General features: G+C 57.2%; 1 protein-coding gene and 1 long non-coding RNA gene across 12 annotated transcripts in view; both read right to left on the bottom strand.

The window, feature by feature from the left end:
- Positions 1 to 235: 235 nt before the first annotated feature.
- Positions 236 to 11,514, bottom strand: LOC125126351 (uncharacterized). Its single transcript, XR_007134603.1, has 3 exons — positions 11,351 to 11,514; positions 2,895 to 2,969; positions 236 to 669 (listed from the first exon to the last, which is right to left on the bottom strand). It is a non-coding gene; the product is annotated as an uncharacterized LOC125126351 (long non-coding RNA).
- Positions 11,515 to 12,850: 1,336 nt separating this feature from the next.
- JADE2 (jade family PHD finger 2) overlaps positions 12,851 to 24,618 on the bottom strand; it is a 54,618-nt gene continuing 42,850 nt past the window's right edge. For 7 of the 11 annotated variants that reach the window (XM_047778643.1, XM_047778640.1, XM_047778641.1 and 4 more), the window contains 4 exons: positions 21,415 to 21,532; positions 18,766 to 18,894; positions 16,778 to 17,520; positions 12,851 to 15,354 (listed from right to left, as the gene is read on the bottom strand). In XM_047778643.1, coding sequence (XP_047634599.1) covers positions 15,223 to 15,354; positions 16,778 to 17,520; positions 18,766 to 18,894; positions 21,415 to 21,532 — 1,122 coding nt within the window. In that variant the 3' untranslated portion in view covers positions 12,851 to 15,222. Of the gene's footprint in view, positions 17,521 to 18,765; positions 18,895 to 21,414; positions 21,533 to 24,618 lie in introns of all 11 variants that reach the window. The other 4 variants (XM_047778647.1, XM_047778646.1, XM_047778645.1 and 1 more) reach the window with 3 other exon arrangements.

Here is a 24,618-nt window from a genome sequence, read left to right as displayed (position 1 = left end):
TAACTCCTGACCCTCCCACCATCCCCCCCACTCACCCTGGGCCACACCGGGATAAAAAGAGCCCTGAGTATAAAGGGAATCCACAGTCTATTGAGGATGCAGCTCTGCATCAACTAATCTCTGCCCTCATTTAGACTATTAAGTAACTAATATATTTAATACCACTGAAGGCTTGTTCTGGGCTTGGACCACACTTTGAAAGAGAAGCCAAAGTAATCACAGTAAAACAAGTGAGTTCATCCAAAGCCACCTTTGTTTCAGGAGTATCACCACCCCAAAGAGTTTTTAGGGCAGAAATGAGGAAGGCAGCTGAGTGATTTCACCGCAGGCTTACTGTCCTTGGAAGGGCTGCACTGCCCTGGATGCCTTCTTCTTTGAAGGAAGGGGGGATTAGGTTTCATTTCAATTTTAAGTAGTCAGGGGTAGAGGGATGCGGCAGGTCTACACCTTCTGACGTACAGGTTGTCCTTGAAACTGTTTTCGTGGTCCAGGATAAAGACTGACCTCAGAACGTCCAGCTTCCTGTGGGCCCCGGACGCCCTGATGCTCTTCCTCACCCGCCTCCTGACCGGCTGCCCTGCCGAGGCAAGAGCGCTCCGGGGGGATGAGTGTGGTCAGGTTGCTTTCACGGTGACCCAGTGTGTCCAGGGTGAGGCCTTCAGTATTGGGCTGAATGCAGAGTATATTCAAGCGGTAAGTTGGTGACAAGTCCTTCATCACTAACCTTGTTTGCACTTTTGTACACCACTGCTTGCACTAGCATCTTCGTGTGACTGGTAACAATTGTTTTACGGTGTATACAGATTGTTCTGCGTTAATTTATATAAAGATGTTTCTGTTTACCTCTCTGTATTATACAAAGAACAGCTACAATAGATGGTTAAATGTTCTTGAATTGTGTCTGTATGTTACTTTGATTATGTTCTATTATCTTTTCACCCCCTATGAATTTGAGTGTCTGGAATAGAAAAATAAAAAGCTTATCTGGTCTTTAAAACACTCTGATGTCAGGTTCCTTTTTTATCATCCCATTGTAATGTTCATTGCGCTTACTAGAAATTTCTTGGACTTTGAAATTACTAAGATGATCGAGCTTGCCCTTTGTGCAAGGATTCCGAGGAACCTCTGCTGAACTATGCAGGCCTAATTTGCCTTGTAAGACTGAAAACAACTTACGGGCAAAGGGCAGCAGGACTTACATAACACTGACTCAGTTGAAATGGGAAAAATAAGGCAGCTGGTCGGTTTTATCCACGTCAAGTTTCTCCAGCTTTAGCATGCATCAGAGTCTCCAGGATTTGGGGTGGGGCACTTACCAAAAAAACACAAAAGAAAAAGAAAAAAAAAATCCCACCAAAGACTGTGATTCAGTAAATCTGGGGTTGGGATGGAGGACAGGAATCTGAATCTTCCTCAGTCTGCTCAGGTTTTTCTGAAACAAGAGTGTGTGGCTTTTCTTTTCTTTCTTTCTTTCTTTTTTTTTTTTTGTCTTAACTAGGGCTGCACCTGCAGCATATGAAGGTTCCCAGGCTAGGGGTTGAATCAGAGCTACAGCTGCCAGCCTACACTACAGCTGAAGCCACGCCACATCTGAGCTGCATCTGCAACCTACACCACAGCTCACAGCAATGCTGGATCCTTAACCCACTGAGCGAGGCCAGGGATCAAACCTGAAACCTCACGGCTCCTAGTCGGGTTCGTTAACCACTGAGCCATGACGGGAACTCTGGGATTTTTCATTTAGAAGAGTAACAGAACAACCACACTAAATACTAACAACGCTACATGATCATTGGCCAATCAGTGAAGAAAAAATTATATTGGGAAGGATGATCAAGCTGCTTTTGAGACAAATCCAAACATAAGACCTTTCTGGAGTTCCCGTCATGGCTCAGTGGTGAACGAATCCGACTAGGAACCATGCGGTTGTGTTTTCGATCCCTGGCCTTGCTCAGTGGGTTAAGGATCCGGTATTGCCGTGAGCTGTGGTGTAGGTCACAGACGCGGCTCGGATCCCACGTTGCTGTGGCTCTGGCGTAGGCCTGTGGCTACAACTCCAATTAGACCCCTAGCCTGGGAACCTCCATATGCTGCGGGAGTGGCCCTCAAAATACCAAAAAAAAAAAAAAAAGACCTTTCTACAGCCATCCCTCCAACCTTCCCACTAACAACCTGCAGGATGACATCAAGCTTTCCATGTGCTCTTTTAATGTAGCCAATCACAATTGGATCCTTCAAAGAGAGATTTCACAGGGACTTGTTACTTGCGGAACTGAAACTTACGAGGGGATAGTGAATGCACTGAAGGGACAAATGCGAGAAAAGCGAAGTCCAGGTTATGTAGTTCATTTTCTTGAATTCAGCTACCTCATCTCCCGCTCGACTCTCGGATATTTGTACTAAAGGTACAAACAGTGCCACGTCGCAACCTCCCACAGAACGTGAAAGGCAGCTCCTTGGGAGGAGGGACCCAGGGACACAATAAAAATGAAGCCTTTGGGTGTGGCCGCCATCCTCCAATCGGAAAGGTGAGAAAGAGCTTAGACACCTGATGATTCAAAACGCAAGGCTTAAAAGAAAACAAAGATCTGAAAACATGCCCTGTTTCTCCTGCAGCCCTTACACAGCGTTTAGCTGGGGTTTGGGTAACGGACAAAGGGCAGGGCCTCTGTTTACAAGGCCTCAACTCCACGTATTTAAAATGTGGCACCAGGGCTCAATAATTTTCGGGCTATTATTTGGTAAACAAAGGAAGCCTTGGTTTGGAAGGTGGATGCTGACTTGGGGCCTTATGGTGATCAATTGAACATGTTTATTAAAGGCACTCAGACGTCAGGGAGGGTACCGTGCCACGCCGAACAAGCTGGTAAAAAGCAGCTGAAGGGCTCTCTTACCTGATCCTATTGAAAGGGCTCAGGTTAGAGTCACAGTCCTCCAGTCCGGGTCTTCGCAGGTGTCATGTTTCCTGGCTGTTAAAAGTACAAAAGGGGAAGGAATAATTGGAGGCGAGGTGCAGGTGGATGGAGAGAAACACGGGCATCGAAAGGGAGGTTTCTGTTCAGGTTTTTGTCTGTCTGTCTGTTTGCGTTTTGCTCTTTAAGGCTGCATCCTCGGCATAGGAAGTTCCCAGACTAGGAGTCGAATCGGAGCTACAGCTGCCAGGCTATAGCACAGCTCACGGCAACGATGGATCCTTAACCTACTGAGCGAGGCCAGGGATCAAACCCACCACCTCAGGGTTACTGGTTGCATTCATTTCCACCACGCCACAACGGGAACTCCTGTTCACTTTCTTTCTTTCTCTTTTTTTTTTTTTTGGTCTTTTTGCCATTTCTTGGGCCGCTCCTTCAGCATATGGAGGTTCCCAGGCTAGGGGTCAAATCGCAGCTGCTGGCCTAGGCCAGAGCCACAGCAACGCGGGATCCAAGCCGCATCTGCGACCTACACCACAGCTCACAGCAATGCTGGATCGTCAACCCAGTGAGCAAGGGCAGGGATCGAACCCGCAACCTCCTGGTTCCTAGTCGGATTCGTTAACCACTGCGCCACCACAGGAACTCCTGTTCACTTTCTTGAGCTAAAAGGAACTGGATGCGAAATGCATCAGTAGAATTACTGGGATTGGCAAAATCTCAGAAATGAGAGAGATTGTAAACAGAGCCAAACGCAGCACCAGTTTTCGGGTTCTCTCTTAGCCCATGGGTTGGGGGAAGAGGTAGAAACTAGACCCACCTCCTGGTTGGGACGTCACACCAGATTGCCTGCAGCCTGGAGAAAAGCAACTGGACCTTCCTCCATGCTGGGGACTTGGCTTTTGAGCCCCAAACGGCCAAGAGCCCCTCTCTGGGTAAAGGGCAGAACAGGAGCACTCCTGCCCTGACCTGGGCCCTACAGAGACAAGGCAGGTGGGAGCTTGTTAACACCGAGGGGCTCCGCTGCCTGAGACACGGCTGTGACAACTCCTGGAGGAGACCACGCAGCACTGCGTTCTTTGCCAACTCCTGGCAGCAGGTGACCGGGGCCCAGAGCTATTTAAAGAACAGTCAAGAGTTTTTCTCCATCTGAGCTTCTACTGGGGACCAGGCTCAGAATCAGTCCTCTGGCAGGCAGGTGGCTGGGGGCCGCCCTCTGGAGTCCCTGGGGCCTTAATCGGCTTCCCTCCTTGGAGAAACAGTGTCTGACCCTTCTGATTACCTGCTCAGTGGTCGGCCTTTGCCCATTGTTCCATGTGCCAGAGCTGGACTGGGCAAAATAGGGGGAAGGGTTCCTAGGCACTGGCTTCTCTTTGTGTCTCTCACCCACCCAAAGCGCTGCCTGTGGGAAACCACTGGTTATCAGCTGGCGTTCTTTGAGGATCGTGCTGGCGCTGGATTCAGGTTCAGGCACCTGGCCTTGCTTTTCTGTCCGCCTTTCCTCCAGTCAGCAGGCCCGTCCTCAACACCTGCCTGCTGGGAGCTGCCACCGGGGGATGAGAAACTGGGTGGAGATTTGCCCAAGGCACCGTAGAAGGAGAAAAGAAAAGCCGAGAGCTCCCGTTGTGGCGCAGTCGAAATGAGCCTGACTAGCATCCATGAGGATGCGGGTTCAATCCCTGGCCTCACTCAGTGGGTCAGGGATCAGGTGGTGCTGTGAGCTGGGGTGTGAGTCACAGATGCAGCTCGGATCCCTGGTGGCTACAGCTGTGGTGTAGGCCGGCAGCTGCAGCTCCGATTCAACTCCTAGCCTGGGAACCTCCACATGTCACCGGTGTGGCCCTAAAAAGCCAAAAAAAAAAAAAAGGAAAAAACCTCCAAACACCGTTTCTAGAAAGGGGGCACCAGAGCCAAATCTTGAGGAGTACAGGCTGCTTAGTGGAGGAGGAGTGAGGAAGGACAGTCTCAGCAGAGGCCTGGGAGCGAAGGGGATGCTGTGACGGGGCGGGTCGAGCGCAGAGCCTGCAGAGGTTGCAGAGGTGCCTGCGGGGAGTAGCAGGAAGAGCCGGGAGGGGAGCGGAGGAGGAGAGCGCAAGGCCTGAGGGAGGAGGAGCCATGCACTGAGCTGCTCTTGCCCATCTTTTTTTTTTTTTTTTTGCCATTTCTTGAGCTGCACCTGAGGTTCCCAGGCTAGGATTCGGATCAGAGCTGTAGCCACTGACCTACACCACAGCTCACGGCAATGCCAGATCCTTAACCCACTGAGCAAGGTCAGGGATCGAACCCGCAACCTAATGGTTCCTAGTCGGATTCGTTAACCACTGAGCCACAACGGGAACTCCTTGCCCATCTTTCGACCTGCTCCTCACCTGTCGTGACAAGGAGCTACTTTGAGCCCCGGCTCCAAGACCAACATTTTATTGATGTGCGACAATGTTTTCCAACCCAAGATAGAAGCCTGGGATCCACCAGGACAGCCTGCTCCCGGGGCCAAGAGATCAGGATCCGTACACGCCTTTTTTTTTTTTTTTTGTACCCACGGCATATGGAGGTTCCCAGGCTAGGGGTCTAATTGGAGCTGCAGCTGCGCATCTACACACCACAGCGACAGCCACGCCAAATCCGAGCCACATCTGCGACCTACACCACAGCTCATGGCAGCAAACCTGCGACCTCATAAACAGTAGTCAGATTCCTTTCCACTGAGCCACAGTGGGAACTCAGACACTCTATTTGTAGTTGGGACCATCTGGATAGACACGTGTCCTTCTCAGGATGCCATCCTGACTGTAGCGCATGTGCCCCAGAACGTGGGGCACTGATGAGGAGGGAGATGCAGGTTTCAGGTCAAACTAACACACAAGCTGAAGCTCTTGACACAGCAGGCGTCACCAACCTACAGGGTGGGGGCTGCAGGCTCACTGGGGATAACTGCTGGGAGGGGGCGTTGAGGCTGCATCTGTCCCTCTCTGACGTGCCAGCCCCCCCAAACCTCTTCCCTGGGACTGGCTTTGCCTGCCCCTTGTAAGGCCGTCCCATTCATCAAGCAGTAGATGCGGCTTGGGAGCGGGGGAGGGGCACACCCTGCCTCCTAATCCCCTAGGAATGTCCTCGACTTGAAATGTCTCCTAAGTCGCACAGCCCAAGGGCTGCCCATGAACAGTGGACTGGACTTGACCTCTGTGGCTCTGGGGCTTAGGACAGCCTGTGAACAGAAACATCAAGTTTCAGGGCGACAAGAGCAGGTGAAGAACTTAAGGAGGACCTTTTAAATTCAACACAGAGGGCTTGGCGGTGAGTTGCTTATACAGTGACAGGCTCTCTGTCACCAGAATTCAGAGGCTGTCCTGGAGAAGGTGGTGGCAAGATGAGCTCTCACCCCCCACCCCCCAACCCCCGAGGTCCTGTCACCCAGATGAGGCTCCTTAGATGAGGGCGGAGCAGGCACCGGGATTGATGGTGTAGGTTGGTGCTGCTCCCATAGCCTTTCTCAACCAGAAGGAAGTGCTCTGGGAGGGCAGAGGGGTCCCTAAGATTTGAGCATCCTCTCTGCTCCCCCTTGACATGAGCCCACTTACAGGTCTTAGGATGGACGAGGCGGCTAAGAGGCCGCCCCGCAGCTCCTTCCCGAGCCCCCTTCCCTAAGCTGATGAGTTTAACTACTAGGACTGGCAAGTGGGAAGCCATGCTTTGTATGCCAAGCACCTGTCACCAGAACCAGGCAGCCACCCAGCGCCCCAAAATAGCCGTTCAAAATCTCCACAGCTGAAGGTTTATTTTGCTGAGTCACTTTTCCCCCTTGGCTTTTGCAAGCCCGGGTGCTCTTCTGAGTTTCATGTTGATCACAACATGCAGTCCTTGGCAATGGAATGTTCCTTCTTTGCGAGGGGGGTGGGCAGGAGGAATTCAGCTACCTCCAGGCTCCTGGGTTACACGGTTTCGGGTGTCCGGGAAGGCCACCCGGGAAGCCCGAATGGGGGAAGGTGGCTATTTCTCAGGCCCAGGAAGACACAGGCTTCCCGGATGGGAACCGGGTGCTTAGGCAGCCCTGCCCCAGCCCCGACCCGGGGCACCCATGGGGCCAGTGCCCGCCCTGCTCCATGCCGCGGTGGGTGGGTCTGGCTGGACGAGGGGAGGCCCCTGAGAATCCGTAAACAACAGGGCTGCGCCGGCTCCGATTCCAGGAAGAGGGCGTTAGGGAGCAAGTCCCTCTGGCCTCAGGGCCTTGGGCCAGTGGGCCAGGGTCAGAGCGCCCCCTGCCTAAACTCCCCATCAGTGGCTCCTCAGTCGGCTCCCCTCACATCCTTGCCCATTGTGGCTCTCCGAAGGAGTTGGGCCCAGCGGGAACTCGCCCCCTCATTTTTTTTTTTTTTTTGGTCTTTTTAGGGCCACACCCGGGGCATATGGAGGTTCCCTGGCTTGGGGTCGAATCAGAGCTGCAGCCGCTGGCCTATGCCACAAACACAGCAACTCGGATCTGAGCCTCTATCTACACCACAGCTCATGGCAACGCCGGATCCTTAACCCACTGAGCGAGGCCAGGGATCGAACCTGCATCCTCATGGATGCCAGTCAGACCATTTCCGCTGCGCCACGACAGGAGCTCCTCTCCCCTTCATTTAACAGGTGAAGAAAGCGAGGCCCAGAAGGGGCCAAACTTCAGTCCCTACTCCCCCCCCACACCCTCCTGATTTACCCCGAGGCCCACAAGCATCCATTTCTCATCCCTTTCTCCTTCCTGGAACATACACGAGTGACTTCTCTGGGCCTGAATGGCCACATGTGACTAAGGCTGACTGAGGGTGGAGGGAGAAGAAGGGGAATCGCTTACCGAATGCAAACCCCTCAACCTGGGCAAGCCCACCCCGAGGGCCAGCTCTCGCCCAGATCACAGAGCCTCCAGCCCAGCCAGCGAGGCCTCAGCCCTATTTCCAAGCCTGGCGGAGGGTGCCCCCCGCCCCCACTTTCTTCCAGAGCGCCTGCAGGCCTGGTTTAGTGCCTGTCACCGTCCCCAACACATCTCGCGATCACGCCCCCCAGCTCATGCTATGCTCCTACTGACCCCTCAGCTGGTGACAGATAAATCAGGGGCCACAATGGCATTCTGATTGTGGGAAGGCCCCAAGCTCCCTCCCACCCTTGCCCTGCCCAAGACCAGTCTGGAGCCTCGCGAAGCCCCCTCTGTCAGCCAGCGCCACCTCGCCCAGCTGGCCTTCAGGTGAGATGAAGGGCCCTGGCAGGCTCCTACTTGACCCCCTCCCCGGCCACATCCTCTGACCACGAACCCCTCCACAGGACCTCGAGAAAACAACATCTGCAACCTCGTGTCCCATTTTACAGATGGGAAAACCGAGGTACACCACGTTAAGAGCAGAGAGAAGACTGGAACCCTGGTCTCCTCATTCTGGGGCAGCCATATTTCCTTAGGGCGCAGAGCAAAAACTTTTGGGGGGTGGGGTTAAGGATACTCAAAAGCAGCTTTGAGTTTGAGTTGGGGACCCAGGAAGTCATGGGTGCCCCAAGAAAGGCAGAAAGGCCCATGGGAACTCTTTTTTGCATTTTTTAAATTTTTGGAAAAAAATTTTAATGGCTGCACCCACGGCATATGGAAGTTCCCAGGCTAGGGGTCAAATCAGAGCTATAGCTGCGACCTACACCACAGCCACAGCAATGCCAGATCCTTAATCCCCTGAGTGGGGCCAGGGATCGAACCTTCATCCTCACGGACAATATGTTGTGTTTTTTGCTTTTTTTTTTTTAGGGCCACACCCAAGGCATATGGAGGTTCCCAAGCTAGGAGTCCAATTGGAGCTACAGCTGCCAGCCTACACCACAGCCACAGCAACACGGGATCCAAGTTGTGTCTTCGACCTACACCACAGCTCATGGCAATGCTGGAATCTTAACCCACTGAGCGGGGCCAGGGATTGAACCCTGCACCCTCACGGATACTAGTTGGGTTCATTACCGCTGAGCCATAACAGGAACACCAATATATACAGTAGTCTTTTTAAAAAAAAAAATGTGGCAAAAACACACATAACATCAAGTTTACCCTCCCAACACTTTCCAAATGTGCAGTGTGATCCTGCCAACCACACACACACCGCCAGGCACCAGATCCCCAGAACCCCTATCCTGCCTCTGCAACCAACTCCTACCTCCTCCGCCCGAGCCCCCAGCAGCCACCCCTCCACTTCCTGTTTTTGTGAGTTTGCCTATATACCTCCTATCAGGGGAAGCATGCAGTGTGTGTGTTCCTGTGACTGGTTTATTTTGCTTCGCATCACATGCTCCCGGTTCAACCATGCCGGAGCGCGTGCCAGAATGTCCTTCCTTTGCAAGACCGCATGCATGGACCACACTTCCTTTGTCTACTCATGGACATGTGGTTTCCACACCTTGGCTCTACTGAATGATGCTGCGGCCAACGTGAAGTCTTTTTTTTTTTTTTTGTCTTTTTGCCTTTTCTAGGGCCACTCCCGTGGCATATGAAGTTTCCCAGGCTAGGGGTCTAATCGCAGCTGTAGCCACTGGCCTGCCCCAGAGCCACAGCAACACCAGATCCAAGCCGGGTCTGCAACCTACACCCAGCTCACAGCAACGCCAGACCCTTCACCCACTGAGCCAGGCCAGGGATCGAACCCACAACCTCACGGTTCCTAGTCGGATTCGTTAACGATGGGAACTCCCAACGTGAACTCTTGAGATGCTGACCTGAGTCAGCAAGCAAATGGGCTGTGGGCTTTGAGGTGCTCTCAGGAGCAGGGTCCCTTTCAGGACACCTCGGCATTCTAGTCAACTTTGGGTGGGGATGTGGGAGGCGTGGGGGCTGCAGCACAGTAACCGAGGCGCAGGCTGGGTTCTGTGTGTCCTGCTCCCTGGCTGCGGCCTCTTTCCATTGCTCTTGCGCTGCAGGGTGAACACGGTGGGATGGTCAGAATCTGCTCCCATTTATACATGGCAATCAATCCTTTGCCAGCACCAACCCTCTGCCCGGCACGCAGCTGGGGCAGAGAACAGCTGACCTCCCAACTAGGCCTGGGATGGAAAATACAGGATGCAATATTTGGAACAAGCTTAGACTAAGGAAGTATTCATCATTTGCCTGAAATTCTAATTTCACGGTGTGGCCTGTATTTCTATTTGCTAAGGCTGACAACCCCACCTGCCACCCACTGAAGGTCCCCTTCACCAGCCAGCACCAGGGCCTCTGTGTCCCGACCCAGGTCCCTTAAAAACAAGCTGGTGTGGATGCTTCTGGCCTGACGTGAGCACTGGGTGTCGAGCACCACCCGGCTACATTAAACTTGACTCTTAAGTCGCTTGCTTGACTGGTCTCCCATCCTTTCCTCCTTCCCTATGACTCTTGGCAGCAAGTCTGCCTGAACTCCAAAGGCTGCCCTAAAATCCATATTTTATGAGCTCCTTTTCCTTTATCAAGCAACTCCCAATTGATGGTGATGAAGCCTCATGCCCTTTTTTTTTTTTTTTTTGCTTTTTAGGGCCACACCCGTGGCATGTGGAGGTTCCCAGGCCGGGGGTCCAATTGGAGCTACAGCCGCCAGCCACCACCGCCACCACCACCACCACCACCACGGCCACAGCCACATCAGATGTGAGCCGCCTCTGCAACCTACACCACAGCTCATGGCAACGCTGGATCCTTAACCCACTGAGCGAAGCCAGAGATCGAACCCGCAACCTCATGGTTCCTAACCGGATTCGTTTCCGCTGCGCCTCGATGAGAACCCCGCCTCACGTCCTTCTGCTATGCCTGTCACCTGGGGAACCAAGAGTGCAAGGCTGGGGCTTGGCCCCCTCAGCAGGAAGGAGGTGGCTCTCCTGGATGCCCTGAAGAGCCTGGCCAGGTGAGGCTGAAATGGGGGTCTTCTGTGAAGGGGAGGGGAGACCCCTTAGAGCAACCTCCATTTTCTGGTGTGAGTTCACTGTGCCTCCGTGAGTCGGCAGCCATCATCTCCAAATGCAGGGGCCTTTGATGCCTCCTGTGGCAGCTGCGGGCCCGGAGTGCGGTAAGAGGGGCAGGGGCCAGCTATTGGAGCAGGTGGGGTTGCCTCTGCAACCCACCCGTCTTCCTCCCTTTTCCTCCAGGGTTACGGGAAGGCAGGGCCTCCCCCCCCCCGCCTCCCCGCCGCAGGGTGGGCCCCCGGCAGGCCTCAGCCAATGCCTTATTCTCCCAGGAGGTCTCTTGTCTTTAGCCACCTCCCTGTTCCGGAAGGCTGACCGTGGAGAGAAAGCCATTGGCGTGGAGGGGACGAGGCGGGCCGGAGGGCTGAGACGTGGGCCTCGGGACCTGGAGCTGGAGGCACCACGGCGGAGCAGCAGATGGCGCCCGAGACCCTACGTTGCAGGAGTTCCCGGAAGAAGGAAAGTTCGGGGTGGGCGGAGGAGACTTCCTCCCCGCAGCTTTCGCTCACCTGCCGCGCAGTCCGTGTGTAAGTGCACGTTGCTTTGGGGCTCCGGGATTGAAGTCTGTCTCCCACACGGGCCTGGTCGCTGCATCGCGGCACGTGGTCTTCCCGCGTCCTCGGCGCCGGCCGGCGCGCGCGCGCGCTGCATCAGTGCGTGCACGCGGACGGGGCGGGGCGAGGCGAGGGGACACGCCCCTCCGGGGAAGTGCCGGCACCTGGCCTCCATCGGATTCCCGTGCTCCCTGGAAATGATTTCATATTGATTCCAGGTTCAAGTGATCAAGTTTTGGATGTAATGGATTAAATACAATGTCATTATAATTCGTTTTACCTATTTCTTTGACTTGGTGAAAATGCGGCTACTGGAATTACATATGTGGCTTACATTTTATTTCTATTGCACATTGCCGCTTCAGACTGGGGAGCGGGGGTCTTGACCCCTCCTGCCCCACAATTATCAGCTGGGGCAGTGTTGCAGCTGCAGGTCTTGCAGTGGGCCGGAGGGGGGGGGTCATCCTGCTTCTGGAGCACTGTGGCCAACTGGGCCTTGCGGTGGGCGGCAGTGGGAGGAGGGAGAGCGCAGGGCTAGCAGAGCTGGCCACCCAGGAGTGCCCTCAGCCCCTGGCTGATCTACCAGCATCCCATGTTGACTCCGCAGCTGAGTGGGCCCTTCTGATGTCAGCTGTGTGCCCTGGAGAACACACACCTCTGTGGGGGTTCCCTGGTCCCCGCAGCAGGGGTGCAGCCGGTCAGTGAGGGACACCTCCCTCCACAGGCGTTCAAGGCACAAACGCAGGTCGACTTACACCTTCTGCACCGCGGAATCACGCAACTTGTGTTACGCCAGTGAGGAAAGGGGTCACTTCTCTGTGGTTAACAACGGAGTCGGGGGTCCCAGATGCTAGATGCCTTGAGTCTCAATTCAAACCCCTTTCCACACAACCTCCCCTCCGGCTCTCAGAGGAGGTTCAGGATCCTTCCCCACACAGCTTGATTCGTCTTGGCACAACGATGAGCCAAGATGACCCAGGGTGCTGTTGTCCCTTCCTCCCATCCAGCTCCCTTGGCCAAGCAACTGGCTCTTCTTCAAGTTTACGTCGCCTGGAAGCTGTAGGAGGGCAGGGTTCTGGGGACCGCCACAGTGTGACCAAGCACGCTGGCAGACGCATGGTCAGTGGGCCGACTGTCAAGCGAATGAACGAACGACCGCACAGACAAAGGGTGTTGCTTTCTTAGATGCCCATCCTGAGCGCCCCCTGCCTGATCAGCCAGGCCTCCATAGCACCTCCCCGGCTCCCCACTGTGTCCCCGCTGGACTCTGAGCTCCCCCAGAGCAGAGACGGTGGCTACATTCCCCATACTTGGCAGAGCCTGGCCCGGGGTACGTGCTCCGGAAACAGAGTGTAAACAAGCCTGGGCAAAAGCCTTTCCTGATGGCGGGACCACTCACTGTTGCACTGAGCGCCGCCCACCCCCCTCGATGCAACGGAGCCTCACACCAGCCAGCACAGAAAACATTGCTTTATTAACTGCGTTTGCCAACACACGAGGAGTGCAGAGGGGTCCTGAAGACACAGGCCCTGGCAGGGGCTGGGCTCTGGAAACCCCCATGAGTGAGCAGGACAAGGATGGGACTGGGAGCTACGCAGCAGCGGCAACACAGAATCATGCAGGGCACGTGGTACCGGCTGCCCCAAGGCGGCCATACATTCTATTGCTCATTAGGGCAGCGAACATGGACAATGTACAAAAAGGAGAAATAGGTCTTTGCGTTAATGAAAAATACATTTTTCTCTACAAAGGAATCTTTTCTAATACAAGAAAATAAATATTGCAACATAAGCCAAAAATAATTTAAAATTGCTCTTTTCAATATATTTTCAGTATTTCTCTTGTATATTAACAAATGGCACATCACTTTCTTTGAAACAAAGACAGAAGGTGTCTCCTCCTGTGACATTCATATCACCCCCCCTCCCCGCCCACCCCCGAGCCCCTGCGGAGCACAGGGTGTCAGGCCTCTGAGACAAGGCGGAAGGAAGTGCCTTAAAGAACAACCATAGGTTCCGGACTCCAGCCCCGGCTCTTTGGCCAATGTGGCCAGCTGGGCCAGGGGTCTGGCTAAAGGCATCCAGACCATTCTGCAGAGCTTCGAGGATGGGCAGAGGCTGGCCCTGTCTGGCAGTGAGCAAGGAAATGCCACGTCCAGCTGCTGCCACTGTCTGTTAGAACCGGGCCCTCGAATCTCCAGGAATCGTCCCGGCAAGGCCCACAGCGTGCCGTACACGACACACACAGACACGCATGCACAGGGCCACGCGAGACGTGCCCTGGCACACACCCACGTTTGGAAACCTGGGTGGCTTTCGCAAGGAAGCTGAGACCTTTACACTGCAAAGGCTCACACACTGTCGCCAAGGCAGAGCTCACGTAAGAAAATAAACCCGCTACCTTTCTTCTCCTTCCCTGTTCTAAAATACTTTTATGACCCATAAAAATACTTTCCTTGCACGTTATCCGTTCTCACTGGGACGAGGGGAGGGGGGGCGGGCGGGGGGCTGGGAGAAGGGCAGTCGCAGCCGGGAGAAGTCCACGGCAGCGCCCCCTCCCTGAGGAGGGCCAGCGAGTGTGGGTAGATGTGGGCAGTGAGAGACCTGCCTCTCAGCCTCTGCTCTGGAAAAGGCCTTCTGCCTTCTTCCCAGCTTCCCACCCTAACCTCTGAGGCCGCAGAGCCGCCTACACGGTGGCTGGTAGGCAGGAAAAAAGAGCAAAGGAGCCGAGGCAACCGGCTGAAAGGCCAGCCGTGGGAGCTGGCCTCTCTGCAGCCTGGCAGACATCCTGGAGGGGGACAGCTGCCTGGCAGGGACAGCTCTAAGGCCTGGCCCGGGAGTCCCCCGACAGCCAGCCTTACAGACACCTGGGTTCCATGCAGGACATGGGCTCCACGGAGAGTTCAGTCCAAAGCGAGAGCCAGCTCAGAAAAGGGTTGGACTCCAGAGGCCACCTTGAGCGGGGGGCCCCGCAAGAGCGGTGGCCGCCTGGCCAGACCCACTACCCTCCCACACTGGCTCTCTCCGCACCTCCGCCCCAGGAAGCCCAGACCCTGCTTCAGGATGGATGAGGGGTTAGGGGGCAAGGGCCGAGCCTACTGGACTTGAGCCATTCCTGGCACCCATGACCCCTGGCAGAGTTTGGTTGTTCTTTAAAGCTCATCCCTTTGCTTCCTGTGAGGTCCGACTGGGCCATCCGGCAGACAAGGTTGTGACCCGAGGTGACCCAAAGCACGGGGAGGGAAGGTGGTCTGTTCAAAGGCAGTAAACAGAGAAGGGGGTTGGGACGCTGCTGCTGACCATGCACTGGCCACTGCTACCAAGGTGGGCAGGCAGACGAACCTCTACGTGGCAGCTCAGGCCATCCCAGCGCCCAGAGTCCTCGACGCCCACCCCGAGTCTGCTCCGAATGCACGATTTTGTCCAACCCTTTCCACTTAGTCAGTATCTTTGTTTCCTGTTTTGATAAAATTCACATGAAACTGGAGTGTCGCTGACCACGCCACTGTCGTACCTTGAAAGTCTGGAGTCGGGGGACGGGGCGGTCAAGGTGCTCCCCGTCCCGCTCATTTGCGCTTTGTGTGTTGCGTTGGGGGGACCCCATGGAAAGACTTCTGCCACGCTGGTCGCGCCGTCGGTCTCCTCCCCGAGGTGAGTCTCGGCGTTTCGGAGAGCGCACAGTGGGCCCAGCCCAGGACCCGAGCGAGACCCAGGTTCCCGGATCCGACAGCTGAGCAGCACAACAGCATCCGCGTCCAAGAGCCGGGCTCACCTCCGTGGGCGTGTGCAATGAATGTGTTTCCAGACCCGGGTGCTAAAGAACGCCCGTTAAAAAAGGGGCCGAGTGAAGGTGTCAGGTCCAGGCTGTGCTGTGTTATGATCAGAATATTCTTTGGCATCCACAGAATGATTCGACTGGTTCACTGGACTTTTGCAAGGTTCTTGTTGGAGAAGTCCCGGCTTTACCAGTGGCAGAAGTGACCCAGGAGTAATTCATAAAAGAAAAAGAACAAGTTTTCACGGAATTCCTTTTTTTGTTTGTTCCCTGAGCTATCACCCTGGGGCCACTCCAATGAAACGTTTCAGCGCTACTACCTGGGACCTAGAGGGTGGGGCGGGGAAGGCAGGAGGGGATGCTGGGGAGGAGGGCACGGGCCAGAACGGGTTAAGGCTCGGGTGGGGGTGGGGGTGGGGGAGGAGGAGGAACCAGGAAGATCCAGCAAGACTTAAAACGGCCCGAGCAGGGCCTCACCAACCCTCCAGGCCCCGGGATCCCACTGCTTGGAAGGAGGAGTTTCCAAAAGGAACTGAGGAAGCAGCTCATCTCTTAGCAGGACTGGGAAACTTGAAAAGGCAAATGGCCTGGTCCGGTCGGCTGTCTGGGAGGGAGTGGACCGCGGCCGAGACTGGCCCCAAGGAAGGAAGGAAGTTGGTGGCCCCGAGCCATTCTCCGCAGTGGGGGTTCCGAGCCCCACGACCCCCCCCCCCCCGCCCCGTCTGGGCACTGGCGCCCCCCCCCCCCCCCGCCGCGGCCCTCCGCCGGCAGTGGCGGCTGGCCGTCTGGGAGTCCCCTGAGAAAACGGCACAGCTCAGGAAGGATGCTCAGAAGCCCTTCCCAGAGCCGCGAGGCTGGGCACTGGCAGGGGCAGAGCAGCAAGGGAGTGGAGGGTGACGGGGTGGGCAGGCAGGCCTCAGATGATGTGGGTTGATCAGAACGGCTACGGTTCCCTTGGAACCAGCGGGCCCTCTGCGCCCCTCAGTGCTTTCTCGTGTAAGCTCGTTGTGCTTGTGACAGTGAGGAGACTCTGGCTGGGTATCACTTATTAAACTTCCTTGGGGATCGGTGGAATGCAGCAGGACCCCCCAAATGGACCCCAGGGGGGTGAGGGGGCGAGGCGGGGCAGGCCCTGGGCTGGCCCATCTGCCAGGAAATAATGCCCAAACGACAGTCTGTGTCACCCAGTGGCAGCGGGCGGGAGTCCTGAGCGCTTCGTCACCTTGTCTACGCGTAGCCAGAAGCCCGCCCAGCAGGGCCGCGCGGCCCGGGTAGGGACGCGGCCGCGGCGGGGACGGGGCACGGGACCTGGTGTGGTCCTTGTGGCCAGAGCCGGGGAAGGAATCCTAATGTCCTAGGCCAGCACAGAGGAAAGACAATAGTGTGGACTTCGAAACTCTCCCTATGTTAAAAACAAAACCACAGCAGCGTGGCAGCCTCGAGGGTCTGAGACGCTCAGCAGAGATTGGAAATGGCAGTTGTGACTGGGCTGAGGCCTCGTGGGGGGACCAGGGCAGGGCCCAGGACAGGGGTAGGGGCGACTTAGGAGGCCAGCACCCCCATGCGGACCACCTCCTCAGCCCCTGCTTCCCGGGGAGCCCGCTGCACCTCGCTGTCCTCGGCCTCCACGTCTGAGTCGCTCAGCTCCCCATCGGAGAAGTAGCCGTCAGTCTCCGTGTCAAAGTGGAGGCTGACCTTTGGCCTCTCGGCCACAGCAGAAGGCGGTCCTGTCCCGGCATCAGGCCTGGCACCCGGTGACCTCCGGGTTCCCTTGCTCTCGCGGGGTGGCCGGAGCCGGCCCGGGGGTTTGGGGCTCGCCGTAGGGCCAGGCACTTGGACGTTCGCGTCGGGAGCTGTTGGGGTGGCCTCGTCCGGGGTCTCGGGGGCCAGCGGTGGGGGTCTCTCGGGAGCTGCTGGGATGGGACAGTCTCCGGCCGTAGGGCTGGATGGCAGGTGAGAAGGTGTTCGCCGTGGTGGCTTCCTGGCAGGTGGCCCCTGACCCCCCTTGCCGCTGCCAGGGTCCTGGCCCCAGGGCTTCTTGGGGGGCTTGTCTGGAGTCGTCCGTGACCCGGGCCCGTCCTGTGGCAGTTTCTTCTTGGTAGGCAGGCGGGCGCGGCCGCGGGCCTTCCTGGCGGGGTCACCGGGCCGCAGTGAAGGGTCCCGCATGAAGCTCAGCAGCGTCTCCTCGTCCTGCAGCAGCTCTTCCGACAGCAGCCCGGGAGCGGGGTCCTCGCGGTGCCCATTGTTCAGCGACCACTCGCTCATGGCCATGTTCTCGGCTGTGATCTGCACGGACTGTGCCAGCCAGCTGTTGAAGAAGGTGCCGTCGATGGGGAATGAGGTGGACAGGCCTGGCGGAGGAGGAGAGAGAGGAGGCAGGTGAAAGGCCAGCAGGCGTGTCCCCCGCTCTTGCAGGAAGCCCCCTGACCCTCCCCAGTCCACCGTCCTCCCTCTTTCCCTCTGTGCCAGACCCCGTTATCTTGTTTCATCTGTCCACCCCTCCTACCAACACCCCCAAAAAGCAGGCTCCACACCAAAGAGCCCTCCCCCAGGAGGACACCCTGCTCCTGGGACTGGCTTCATAGCTTGAGGAACAGAGTGCAAAGTGAAAATACGAGCTCAAGAATTAATACGAATTTCCAAGTGGCAACAGCAGAGCATTAAACCGCGAGAGGGCCCTTGGAGACGGCACAGGCGCCCACCCAGCCCTGCCCACCGCGCCACATGCTGGGGGCATGGGACATAGAAGCATGGAGGAAAGCGCCCTCAGGCCACCAGGGGGCGCTGGATTTTTTATGACTGTAGTTTCCCAGAGCTTCCAAAGCAGGGAACCTGGCTCAGTGAGTCAGGCAGGAAGGGAACAGTAAGGGACATCTGGGTGGGAGGTCCCTTTTGGATGTTAAGGCCAGCGCGCTCGCTATGGGCCCTTCCTCCTTCACCTGAGGCCGCGGGAGGGGGCAGCTGGTGAGACTGGGCTTCCCGTTAGATACCAAGTTGTCCCCTTCCTGAGACTGAGGAAAATAAAAGACGTCTTGGGGTTTCTGTGCTAGAGATGAGGTTGGGAAGGGGACCCCGCTGCATCCTTGAGAGCTGTCCTAGAGGGGACATCTGAGGAGACAAAGCTCAAGGGCTGTGGTGCCTAACGGGCAGCAGTAAAGGGGTCTGCGACCGTGAGATGACCGGGCCAGGGCCACTCCTGTGGGTCTCTCTGAGTGGCTCCGGGAAGGTTTGCTGGGGCTGAAAGGCAGGCCCATTTGAGAACACTCAGGCAGAGAGGGACAGGGACAGAGAATTACGGCAGGCCCTCACCTCCTAGCATGATGCTGGTTCCTGGAAGGGCCCAGATGGCCTAGAGGTCCCTGAGCTCCTGGGCCTGGCTTCCAGTCTACAAAAGGGGGCCTTTAGAGACCCCAGACGGGGCTCTGACACCCTAGTCTCCTCCGTGGCTGGAGGGCGGGCGTGCCTGGGCTAGCCCTCTCGGCCCTCCCCCCACGGCAGCGATGCTGGTGGTCTGGTGGCCTTTCGTGGGGAGCTGCAAGTGGAGTGACGGGATGAGCCTGGCCACGTGCGCCAGGCCCGCACGGCCACTCACTCACCAAGCTGCCCCAGGACTGAGTCGGGCCCTGCCTTCGCTCTCTCTTTCTTCTCGGGGCTGCCCTTCGGGCCCTCGCGGGCCTTCCTTTTCGAGTCGCTCTTCTTGCCCTTTGCTCTCCTCCCAGACCGCTCTGTGTCAGGGGAAGAGAGAGCAGAAGGCAGATGGTTACCCCAAGCCGCCCAGCCAGAACCGGGACCACTGCGCGGCAGCCCCAGCCCTTCACCCAGCGCCTCCTCTGTGGCCCAGGCTCGGAGCCGCGTGGGACCTGGGAGGGCGGGAGCTCTGGCGAGCCAGGGAGCAGGGCAATGGCCCTGGAGGCCGGCACAGGGCCGCGAGGAGGGGGGAAGAACGCCTCTCGGACCTGGGCTGCAGTCTGGTCACGGCCGACAGACCTCGGGACAGAGTCCCGGTGGGTGGGAAGGCTGCCTGGCGGTGAGTGGGCAGAGCAGGGCCCAGAATGCCAGGCCGAAGAGCCGGACGTGAGGGTGGCCAGGACACCGACCGAGGCGTCAAGAGGCTTGGGTTCCAGTCCTGACGCAGTGGTCGGTCCTCTCGGGCAGTGCCCTGCTTTAGAGGGAGAGTCGTGGGGCACGCTTGGCCCTCATCTCCGTTCAGTCCAGGACCACACAGGTCTAGGGGGCCAGAGATCAAACAGAACAGGGGAGGGGTGTGTGGGTCGGGGTGTGGGGGGGCAGCTGCCAGGAATCTTCTCCCAGCTTCTCCGCCAGAGGCTAGAGGGTTTCCTGAGTAAGGGTTTAGGCGAAGGTTGACGAGTGTGGCCCCAGCTCCAGGAACCTTCCCAGCTCTGCTGTCACTTCCCTGTGAGACCTGAGGCCAGGCCTGAAGAGGCCTCACCTGATCACCTGGGACCAGCGCCTGGACAGGCCTGGGGGAGGCTTCTCAAGCCCCCCCGCCCTTCCCACGGCCTGAGCTCTTCCAAGGGCACAAAACCTCACACGTCTGACCCTGGCAAGCCCTCAGCCTCACTCAGACACTCTCCTTCTGCTCTGGGGCAGCCATGCCAGCTTCCTCCCAGTCTCTCTAACGAGACAAGCTCCGGCCCTTGGTCCCCAGTGGGTGCTTTCCTTGTCCTGCCCCTCACCTGGTTCAGTGCACAGCCTGAGTATCACTGCCCCAGGGAGACCTTCCCCGGCACCTCTGGCTTCGGCAACATACTTGTACCTCCCACCCGGGGGTCAAGCATCACAACACCGAGGGCATCCGCTTTGGGTGGAGGCCAACGAGTCTTCTCTCCAAACGCCCTGCCCTGACCAAAAGGCAGCCTGACGCTGCCACTCAGGTCTAGGAGCAACAAACGTCTCCAGGTTCGATGTAGGCACGTGGACCCTCCAGGCTCTTGACCGTGGTTCTGGAATCCTGGGCCTGAGGGCACTGCACGGCCTTGCCACTCTGTGTGGCCTTCCTACAACTGGGTGTGTGGTGACCTGGAGTCAGGAAGCCTGAGAGGGTCCAGCATCACCAATGCCATGAAAGCCATTCCTGACACTCTTGTCCCTGCACTGGCACCAACTGCAGCTCCTTGGACACCACTTTCCGTTGTCTTTCCCGAGGACAAGCTCCACGGGGACAAGAACCAGTCCACTGAGTCCATGGCAGGGTGCCCGCAGCGCCCAGCACAGAGCCCAGCACCCTGTCCACAGTCAGGCTTACCGAAGGAATCGGCAGACGAGAGGGAGTCTGGAAGCTGCCACAGACTTTGGGCTGCCTGGACAGCCCTGACCTCTATGCAGCCGGAATCCACTCTGACCCAGCACCTGTACTTGGCAGTGCTGGTTTCTGGGGCCGGAGTGGGCAATCACCCCTCAGCACAGTCGAGGCAGCTCAGCTCTGGGGCAGGACCAGGTCCTTAGTCATTCACTCCCAGGGGGGCCTCCTGCCCCCAAGGCTGAGCTGGCAGTGGCAGCCCCTCGCTTAAAATCACTCTCCATACAGCCATTTTTGTTGCATCTAATTCGACATTAGAGCACCATTTTCTGGGCTAAGCATTGGCCTCCTTGCCCTGTAAAGACTCCGGGAAAGGGCCTTATTATCGGGCAATGTTCACAACTAATAAATAAGACCACTGTCAGAGCTTCTGTGACCTCTGATTTCCAGATCTATTAAACACGTGTGATGGTGAGAGCGGAAGAAGAAGACAGAGGAAAAAACCATTGGCCCAGGGTCCGAATCCCATCAGACCTGGTCAGAGAGAATGAACACACATCTCCGGGCAGCTGCCTTCCTCAGAATTGACACCCTGGCAGATAGGGGCTCAGGGAAGCTCGCTGGCTTGGGCCCTTCCTGCCCTGGCACCAGCCAGAGCCACTAGGGCTTCTGGCTTGTACCTGTTCACGTGCAATTTGCTCCTGAACCGCCACCGCCCCAGCACTGCCTAAGAGTCCCCGGGAACCAGAAAGCTCCCCCAATGAAGGCAGGCCTGAGGCCCACATTCCAACCTCTGCCTCCGAGCCAGCCGCACGCGCCTAGGACCCTGGGCCTTCTATCTGGATACAGAGGGGAAGGGTGGGGGCCAGTGGCCCCTGACCCCACACATGCCCCACCAGGCCCCGAAGACACATATCCTCCCTGGGACCCGGCCCCTTGAGGGCAGGCACACAAGAGGTGGCCAGCGGGCAGGGAAGGCGCCTACCTCGACACAGATCCTGTTCGATAAGTTTCATCTGCAGGTGGAATATCTGCTCCTGGAGCTTGCAGATGGCGTGTTTCGTTCTCTCGCGCCTTGTCACCATGTAGCACAGATTTCTAACCTGAGGAGACACAAGAGAGATTTGCCACCTTACTCAGGGCAAGCACCCCAGACCTCCCAGCTCTGGGGGGGGCCACCACTGCCTCGTGTGCCCAGGACATCCAGGAACCAATTCCCAGACCCTGAATGCACCTCAGCCCAGAGGAGCAAGCAAAGCTTGGCCCTGCGGCCCCAGGCACAGCTGGAGCGGGCAGGGAGCGTGTCTGCTGAGCCCAGGCCGGCAACTCTGCCTTCCTCCTTTCTGCCGAAATGTCCTGGCTGAGCCACGCCATTGCCCAAGTGTGGCTGCTCTCCCGTGGACACACAGCGACCCAAGGTCTGCTGGGGCCCCACGAGGTCCCTAAGTGCAGCCCTCAGCCTCCTGTCCAAGGCTGCTTCCCATCAAAGAAACTCTTCCACCGCAAGCACTCGGGCCAAAGCCACCTCCTACCATGACACACGAATGACTGGTGCAGGAGTAGCAAGAGCTCCGGTAGAGCAGCTCTGGGTGGACAGGCGGTTCCTAACACACTGGGGTCCAGCCTGCAGCTGACCCTGTCCACCTGCTGCATGGGCCCTGAGCCAGGCCCACAGCTACTGTGGTCAAGGCCCCACGTGCACTTGGCTGCGTTCGCTCAGCCAGAGACAGAACTCCTCTGGGGAAAAGGCCGGCTCTCTCTCACCCCCGGAGGCCAGCCAGGAAGAGACTCTTAGGGCCAGGGAGACCAGCTTGCTTATTAGCTCATCGGACAGGGCCCACCCTGCAGCTGGTCTGGAAGCACCCAAAGGATGGGCCACGTTGCTCCCTGTCCACCGGGCACCTCGCCCCAGAGGGCCATCCCTCCCCGGCAGCGCTCAGGGTATATCATGCCTCCCCTCCAAGACTCTGTCTTGTTCTGTGTTCTCTGCAGCTCAGTCACAGCCTCCAGCAGCAGGGACAGCTGGCCAGAAGCTGCTGAACTGGCATCCTGGGTCCCACCAGGGTCCAATTCCAGCTGGGTTACGTCTTCATGTCCTTCCGTTTCCGGGGCACGACTGATGGGTTCCAGAGCCCCTGCCTATTGTCACGACCGTCACTTCTCCTGGCCCGGCAGGGGGCTGCGGTCAGACCTCTCTGCTGGGATGGGCCGCCTCCTCTCCTTCCTGAGCCTAGTTGTGAAGGAGGCCCCGGGACACCTGCGCCAGGCTAGGCCGTGGCAGGATGGGCACAGCAGGGCTTCTCGGCAGCACTCCGCACGCTGGCCTCGACCGTGAATGCCAGGCTCTCCCGTGGCCAGCACCTCCCCGAGGGACAACCACCTGGCCCAACGAGAGCCCCTTGCTTTGCACACTGGCACTAACTTCCTCGAAAACCTTGACTCCCTCGGGACCAACCTCCAGCCAACCTCCTCCCACACGTCCTTAAGCACAAGCTATAGCTCTGCGAGTTCCGGTGGTGTTGGGCCCTGGGCTCAGCTACGAGTGGAGCCATTAGGGTCCTTTCTTCCGAGGGCTTGCTGCCCAGCGGGGCAGTACCACAGCACTGTACTGGCAGGACCTGGTGGTCCTGAGCCAGACTTAGGGTGGTAAGGAGGCACCCTGGAGGAAGGGGCAGGTTGGCGGGGTGGGGACTGATCACAGAGGGCCAGAGGCTGAGGACAGGATCCAGAGTAAGGCCAGGCGGTGGAGAGGCAGAGCAAGGCCTTGTGACTGAGCCAGGCCAGCAGAGCTGTGGAGGGTTTTGGGTGATGGGGGGGGGGGGGCAGGAGCAGGGCTGTGTAAGAGCTGCGACCCAGGAGTCAGCCTTAAGGACCCAGCTCCTCCTCTTGGCCCCCTCAGCTGCTCCATCAGTATGTCCCATCAGGCCTCCTGGTGAAGTGACTCCCTCTGCTTTGCAGTCACCACCCCATCTTCACTTGGACAACCAGCCAGTCTCAGGCCTCAGGGATCCCGGAGCAATCTTCTTGAACTAGATCTCCAAAGGAAGGTTCTCCAGTGGGTTGAACAGCGCCCTTTCCCACAAGTTACGTCCACCTGGAACCTCGGATGCGATGTTATTAGTTAAGATGACGTCACCCTGGATGTGTGTGGGCCCGAGATCCAGGGACTAAAGTCCTTATAAAAGGCCATGTGCAGACACACTGGGAGAATGCCAGGTCATGCTAGACACTGGAGTCCCGGGTCTACAAGTCACAGAACGCCAAGGGTTGCCAGCAACTGCTAGGCGCTAGGAGAGCGGTACCTAATGGGTTTAGACTCAGAGCCTCTAGAAGGAAAGAGTCCTGCAGCCACCTTAATTTCTGACTTTTGGCCTCTCAAACGGTGAGAAATCACATTCGTGTTGTTTAAAATCCCGGGGTTTGCAGGACTTTGTCGCAGCAGCCCTGTTAATGGATACGGCTTTCTTCCTGTCACCTTGAAAAAGCAGAGCTGCAGCCTAAAGTCTTGTCCAGTCTGACCTCCCCTGTCCCCGCACAGCCCATGGTCCATGGTTCTCCAGGCGGCTTCAGGCTGGTCCCCTGCTTTCGGAGTGCAGCCCACTCCTGCCTTGAAGCCTTGGTATGTATTCGAGGCCTAGCCCCAAACACACTTCGTCCCTCTCTTTCCAAGGCTCTCCTCCTTCGGGTCTTGGCTCACGTGTCACCTCCAGAAGGCTTCCCCGTGCCCCAAGGCAAAGCAGCCCGATGTCACTCTCCTCACACCCTGGTGTCTTTCCCTCCCAGCGATCAGGTGGCCTGGTGGGCGTGGGGATATCGGGGACAGAGAGAGGGGGGATGGAGGCTACTTCGGAGGCCTGCAAACAAACCAGTCAGTATATCCAAGCTAAAAATAGAGCAGTCAAGATCTACTGCCTACGAAGAAACAGATGTAGTTTCTTTCTTGCCTTTTTTGTCTTTCGGTCTTCCACCTGAAACACGAGAGCCCCGTTTCTCAGGTCATGCCCAGAGGAATCCCTGGCTAAGATTTCCCCAAGGTCCCTGGGGTGGCTGACTGAGAACACAGACTCCCAGGCTTGGCCAAATACCACACTCTCCAGGGGTGAGGCCCTCAAATATAAACCACACACAGCACTGCGGAATCTGAGAACTATTGCCCTAGGCCAGGGCTTCCCATATGAACTGCATGGGC

The sequence above is a fragment of the Phacochoerus africanus genome, chromosome 4 (assembly GCF_016906955.1).
Source record: "Phacochoerus africanus isolate WHEZ1 chromosome 4, ROS_Pafr_v1, whole genome shotgun sequence".
Classification (NCBI taxonomy): Eukaryota; Metazoa; Chordata; class Mammalia; order Artiodactyla; family Suidae; genus Phacochoerus; species Phacochoerus africanus.
This window is presented reverse-complemented; position numbering and strand designations above follow the sequence as displayed.